Below are 7,203 nucleotides of genomic sequence, written 5' to 3' on the forward strand. Positions count from 1 at the left end.
CAGAGACATGTAGTGGTTATTTCTCTCTAGTTTACAACATTCTCCCCCTAAAAAAAACATTTACATTTGAGTAATTTAACAGACGTGCTTATCCAGAGCGACTTACAGTAGTGAGTGCATACATTTTCGTACTGGTCCCCCATGGGAATCAAACCCACAGCCCTAGCGTTGCAAGCTCCATGCTCTACCAACTGAGCCACATCAGAACTTGAACTGAAAGCTGACCGCAGTTGATATCAGTGGAGCTGCTGAGGGGAGGACGGCTCATAATCATGGAACGGTATCAACCACATATAAACCACGTGTTTGATGTGTTTGATACCATTCCATTGACTCCATTCCAGCCATTATTATGAGCCGTCCTCCCCTCAGCAGCCTCCACTGGTTGATACCATCCCCGTTAGTGCAGTATTCTTACTTATGTCGAAACCAAGTGCACACACAAAACTGTATGGTTGGCTGTGCTTTTATCAACAGATGGAGATTAAACAAAGCTATAAAAAACCTCTTTGCTTCATTGTGAATGTTAATTATTCAACAGCTGAATCTGTCATATCATTTTGTGATTTTGTGATTTCTGTCAAGGAATCAGATGACAGGTGTTAGTCCAATCAGACAGACAGGTGAGATAGACAGGCATTCTACCTGTCTACAGCTCACTTCTCAGACAGACAGGTGAGACAGACAGGCATTCTACCTGTCTACAGCTCACTTCTCAGACAGACAGGTGAGACAGACAGGCATTCTACCTGTCTACAGCTCACTACTCAGACAGACAGGTGAGACAGACAGGCATTCTACCTGTCTACAGCTCACTACTCAGACAGACAGGTGAGACAGACAGGCATTCTACCTGTCTACAGCTCACTACTCAGACAGACAGGTGAGACAGACAGGCATTCTACCTGTCTACAGCTCACTACTCAGTACTGCTTCATCTGATTTGTCTGTTTTAACTGGTTCAACTGCTTTAAAACCCAAAACCCAGCCTCTATGGTTAGACGCGATGATATTACCCTGTCAACTGTGTTTGGTGCGTAGTAGAAAATGTAAATGTTGTATTAATGTTACGGCTATTGATTACTTCCCTGACCTGCCGTAACATCATGGATAATGGCAGATATCCAACTAGATGAACCTCATTAAACAAAAACATAGTCAGAGAGAAGCGAGGGAACAGAGAGAGAGAGAGAGAACAGAAAGAGAGAGAGGGAACAGAGAGAGGGAGAGAGAACAGAGAGCGCGAGAGAACAAAGAGAGAGGGAGGGAACAGAGAGAGAGGGAGGGAACAGAGAGAGAGGGATGGAACAGAGAGAGAGGGAGGGAACAGAGAGAGAGAGGGAAAGGAGAGAGAGGGAGGGAACAGAGAGGGAGGGAACAGAAAGAGAGGGAGGGAACAGAGAGAGAGGGAGGGAACAGAGAGAGAGGGAGGGAACAGAGAGAGAGGGAGGGAACAGAGAGAGAGGGAGGGAACAGAGAGAGAGGGAGGGAACAGAGAGAGGGGGAGGGAACAGAGAGAGAGGGAGGGAACAGAGAGAGAGGGAGGGAACAGAGAGAGAGGGATGGAACAGAGAGAGAGGGAGGGAACAGAGAGAGAGAGGGAAAGGAGAGAGAGGGAGGGAACAGAGAGGGAGGGAACAGAAAGAGAGGGAGGGAACAGAGAGAGAGGGAGGGAACAGAGAGAGAGGGAGGGAACAGAGAGAGAGGGAGGGAACAGAGAGAGAGGGAGGGAACAGAGAGAGAGGGAGGGAACAGAGAGAGAGGGATGGAACAGAGAGAGAGGGATGGAACAGAGAGAGAGGGATGGAACAGAGAGAGAGGGAGGGAACAGAGAGAGAGGGAAAGGAGAGAGAGAGAGAGAGAGAGAGAGAGAGAGAGGTGATGCTGACAACAGAACTTCTGAGAAACATCAGAACTGGCCAACAGCTCTCCTGTCAGTCAAAGTGGCACCCTACCCCACTATATAGGGAATAGGATGCCTTTTCAGCCTCAGCCTCATTGTTCCAGTGCACCTCAGGCCATCCTCACAACAACATAATCCTCACATCAACACAACAGAACACCTGTCATCTACACAATCATACTGTACACAAGGTAGGTGGACTCACTAGTTCTGGTAAAGGAACATTAAATATGCTTACTTCAAATATGGAAAAAAGACGGAGCCTGAAAATAACAAAATAAAAGCTATCTCCATGAATCCAGGACATTCAGATGGCGATGGTGGGGTTAAGGGGTGTAGAAGCAGATTCCAGGACAGTTCAGTTTGGAACAGTAGCGTCTACTGGAGAAGAGGAGCATTGGAACTTAGAACTAAGAACACTGGAACTAGAATAAAGTGAAGAAGTTATAATCCATAGTTCTCCAGTCTTCTGGGTGACAACTCACAATGAAACTCACAAATAAACATCATTGGTCCTTCTTCCAGTAGTTCTTTTTTTGTCTTCAATTCTTTTTCACAGGACAACGACGTAATCCTCCAAACATTTTAGATTGAGTGTTTCTCAGAAAAAATATACGGTCCTTGGAAAGAGTCTGTTTCTCTATTTCTTAAAAGGTGTTAATCTAGTAAAATTGTTGTGCCAGAAAGAAGCCTGGCCTCGTTTGGATTGACTGAATTCAAAAACCTCTGCATGTGCCAAGTCCTCTGTTAGGTCATACTGTCCCAGAGGTAGGGGGTCCTGGGGAGGGGGCTAGGAGGAGGCACGCACCTGTTCACACCTGGAAGGCAGGTGCAGAGTAGGGGGCAGGAAGGAGAGAGCAGAGTAGAGGGCAGGAAGGAGAGAGCAGAGTAGAGGGCAGGAAGGAGAGAGCAGAGTAGAGGGCAGGAAGGAGAGGGCAGAGTAGAGGGCAGTAAGGAGAGAGCAGAGTAGAGGGCAGTAAGGAGAGAGCAGAGTAGAGGGCAGGAAGGAGAGGGCAGAGTAGAGGCCAGGAAGGGGATAGCAGAGTAGAGGGCAGGAAGGAGAGGGCAGAGTAGAGGGCAGGAAGGAGAGAGCAGAGTAGAGGGCAGGAAGGAGAGAGCAGAGTAGAGGGCAGGAAGGTATTAGCAGAGTAGAGGGCAGGAAGGAGAGAGCAGAGTAGAGGGCAGGAAGGAGAGAGCAGAGTAGAGGCCAGGAAGGTGAGAGCAGAGTAGGGGGCAGGAAGGAGAGAGCAGAGTAGAGGGCAGGAAGGTCGGATCAGAGTAGAGGGCAGGAAGGAGAGAGCAGAGTAGAGGGCAGGATGGAGAGAACAGAGTAGATGGCAGGAAGGAGAAAAAACAGAGTAGAGGGCAGGAAGGAGAGAGCAGAGTAGAAGGCAGGAAGGAAAGAACAGAGTAGATGGCAGGAAGGAGAGAGCAGAGTAGAGGGCAGGAAGGAAAGAACAGAGTAGAGGCAGAGGCAGAGGCAGAGAGCAGAGTAGAAGGCAGGAAGGAAAGAACAGAGTAGAGGCAGAGGCAGAGGCAGAGAGCAGAAGCCAAGGGGTGGAGAGGTGGATAACCAGAGAAACATGGTCAGTATTGGATCAGAAACAGAACATTGTACACAATATCTAGTCATGCTTTCACAACAAACAGGCAACTAGAACTATGAACTACGTTAATCATCACTGTGTTATTATTCTAGCATATAATATTAGACAGGTATGACATATGATCATATGATGATGCTGGAGGATGGAAAATATAAAACTCTGCTCTAGTAATGACACAAGGGAGAACTAGAGATGCTATTCAAACAATCCCTGAATCAGACAAACACGAGGACCCGGAGAAATAACATTCTTCCAGCACAAATATGAAATCAGGCGTTTCCATTGACGAAGGAGAGTGTTATTCCGTCTTTGCTGATTACGTGTTTGATTGAATAGCACCCTAAGACTACGGAAAATAAGAGCGATCAAAATAAATGTATAAGAACAGAAAGCTGTTGGACTACAATCTATGAGCATTACAACAACTACTCCACAGCCAATATCAAACTGTGAATAATCAATATTTAATGATGGAAAATTTAAAAGTTGCCATGGCATCTTGAAAAACACAGAGTCCTTCTTCGTGTTTTTAACTGATTATAGACACTGTTTCTCTATGGAGATCTTGGAGAGCCTTGAGAGGTAATAAAGATAGAATATACTCTATATCAACATGCTCCAATGCCATTGGTAAGTATAGTAGTTCTGATTTCTTATCAGTTGCCATGGCATCTTGTTGCATTATCTCTACAGTAAACAAAACTCTAATGAATGATATACCTTTATCATTTTCAAACCATGTCCATAAAACAAGGCCCTCTTTCTCAAGATGATATCTAACAATGAATCTGAAAATTCAAGAGCAGTACTTCACCTTGTGCCAACCATGTAACACACACACAGTTACTGTCAACCCACGATGTAACACACACACAGAACATTACACTAATGTGACACACCAAACCAAACACAGAACGACCCAGCTCTGACACACATCTAGGGCTGTATTTGAACAAACCTAACCCAGTGGTAAATCTTAGTGCTGGTGGTAACACTATAGGTCCTGGGGGTCTATTTGTACTCTTTTCACAGCCGGAATTATGAGTGCAATAGCTGGCGGTGGTGCGAAAGGGCTGGGTTTTGAAGAATAAACAACCTGTAGGTGTGACTAGGGCTTGGCCACTCACTGGTCAATCCATGCGTTCCATGGCTTAGTCTAATACTGCATGCGTTTGTCTCAAGTTCTGTAGGTTATTGATGGTCTTTGCGTTGTCATCAACTCCAATTCAGCTGGGAACACGGAATATTTTCCTCCTGGTCCATAGTTAATTGATACTACAGTTTATAGTATATTGATACTACAGTTTATAGTATATTGATACTACAGTTGATAGTATATTGATACTACAGTTGATAGTATATTGATACTACAGTTTATTAAATAGCATAGGTTACAATAACTTAATAGCAACAGTAAATAACAAAAATCCAGTGTTGGCAGTCAACATTGTTGTAATTGGCTTCAACAAACCTAGCCTTTATGCAATGCCTTTATGCAATGCACTAAAACATTATAGGCTCCCGTAAATTGTATTGTATGTTGTGAGGCACGTTGTCAATAAGCCAGATATAGCCTAGGACTACCGCTGATACTGCATTATAGGACTGAACAATTTAAAGAAGTTTGGAGGCGCTCGTCTCTGGTAACCGGATGAGAGGCGCTCTTTGGAGATAGGGACGGATACTTGAACAAGCAAAATGAAGCATGCAGGTAGGCAAATGTGTGTACGTTTTAGGATGTGCAGTATATTTTCAATTCAAGGCACTCTGACGAACAGACCATTTAAACACCTTTTATGGATAGACTACTTTGCAAGGCCATGATAAAAAAAGAAAGGACGCATTGCTGTTGAACCAGCCTTCGTAGCCTAGGCCTAGGGTAAGGGCAGCCTATGGAGGGCTTGATATCAAACGGAAAATAAGCTATCTGTTTTTTAAAATAACAACAACATTTCTAAATAGGATGGGGTCAGAAGCATGATATCATAAATCGCTTCTCTCGTTCCATGGCACTGTGTGCACAGGTAGGCCTAAATGTCTTTACGCATAACATTCGCACATCTATACAAAATACTAGGATTCTGTTGATTGTATCGTTGCCTATGTGCGAGGCAGATTCTCAAAAATATCTGCCACTGTTATGCATTATAGGAGGACTGAATAGTTTGGAGGAGCGCGTCTTTGGTAATCAGACAAGGGGCGCTCCTTGAGAATGGGGATGGGCAGCCTACTGAACAAGCTAAATGAAGTATGCAGGTATGTGAATTGTTTATAATAAAAAAGCATGAGGGCAAAAACCTCTGAAATACTTCAAAGCACTCTCAGTAGACCATTTACAACCCCTTTATTCATAGGCTACTTGGCTAATGGCCAGGATAAACAGACGCACCAATGCAATGCTTCTAAACCAGCCTTAATTAAAGGGAGGGTAGGCTATGCTTGGGTTTTAATCAAATTAAACAAAATGGGGGGGGAATCAATAGTTTTTTATGCTTCTAAATACGAGATTCACCGGCACAAATGGCACATCTCTCTTTCATAGGCAATTTCATTCCAATAGAGCCCTTAGACTGAGGAATGGGCCATCTTAACATTAGAAACAATATTCACAGAGAGACCACACACATCTGGTATGATGTGTCTAACGGTACAAAACACACATCACATCAACAATGGCAAACAACACACATCCAACTGGCGTTCTATACACCTTCTGCATTTTCACTTAATGAAAAGTATTATTGAATATTCACCATGCATAAATCCCTCTGTCTTTTCATTGGTGTTTAGTAGTCGTTAGATTCACAAGTCTCTTCTGGAAAATTATGTGTGACTAGATTTTACGCTTTTGGAACGGTTGTAAATCGATTTGTAAACAGAAAGGGAAGATCAGGTCACACATTGTGAGAGGCATAGGTAAAGGTGTGTGTGTAAGGCTTGGTAAGTTAACAGCGATGAGAAGACAGAGTGTCAGAGAGAAGAGAGAGAAAGAAAGAAACAAAGGTAAATCACCTGGTATCTTCGTGATGTCTCACCTTTCTGTTTAGCTACCTTCCTCACAGTCAGGGCTGCCTGATGCTTCTGGTACTCTGAGATCTCAAACCCTGTGAAACATACAAGCTCTATGTTACAGTTTTTTACAATCACTTTGGCACTAATTTCAGAACCTTGACGTCATTTTTCAAAACTCTAGACACAAAACTCACAACCAATGATCAAAATGCACATTTTTCAAAACTCTAACACTTTTTTCAATTGCTTGGATACAATACACATAAAACTAAGATCATTTGTTCATTTAACAAAAGTCACCTGTTCAATATGACACAACTTAACATCAAAGTACTACTATTTCAAAAGGCAATTCACACATTACATTTCAGATGAGTGTCTATTCATTTCATTACAATTATCCAACTATCAATTGATACAACTGCTCAAAATGATAAGTAACTGTTGCATTGCTCTTAATGCATAGTTGTATGGAAACAGACAAACAATATTCCATGTTTAGATCATGAAAGTTTCAAAGTAACGAGATTCATTGTCACCAATTAGCGTGGAGCATGAACCAATTAGACTACATTATCTATGGATGTAATATTTCATCATCATTCTTTATCAGACACCATTTCTATGGTATCCTTGTAACCTTCCTTGATGAGCTCGATCAGGCCTGTAGAGCTGGTGGCG

The 7,203-nt window shown here is 43.2% G+C and overlaps 1 protein-coding gene across 3 annotated transcripts in view; it reads right to left on the reverse strand.

The window, feature by feature from the left end:
- Positions 1 to 2,555: 2,555 nt before the first annotated feature.
- The window catches only part of LOC121539616, an 89,831-nt gene continuing 85,183 nt past the window's right edge, over positions 2,556 to 7,203 (reverse strand). For 2 of the 3 annotated variants that reach the window (XM_045211095.1, XM_045211094.1), the window contains 2 exons: positions 6,523 to 6,614; positions 2,638 to 2,721 (listed from right to left, as the gene is read on the reverse strand). In XM_045211095.1, the coding sequence (XP_045067030.1) occupies positions 2,716 to 2,721; positions 6,523 to 6,614 (98 nt within the window). In that variant the 3' untranslated portion in view covers positions 2,638 to 2,715. Of the gene's footprint in view, positions 2,722 to 6,522; positions 6,615 to 7,203 lie in introns of all 3 variants that reach the window. The other variant, XM_045211093.1, reaches the window with a different exon arrangement.

Source organism: Coregonus clupeaformis, chromosome 35, assembly GCF_020615455.1.
Source record: "Coregonus clupeaformis isolate EN_2021a chromosome 35, ASM2061545v1, whole genome shotgun sequence".
In the NCBI taxonomy this organism is placed as follows: domain Eukaryota; kingdom Metazoa; phylum Chordata; class Actinopteri; order Salmoniformes; family Salmonidae; genus Coregonus; species Coregonus clupeaformis.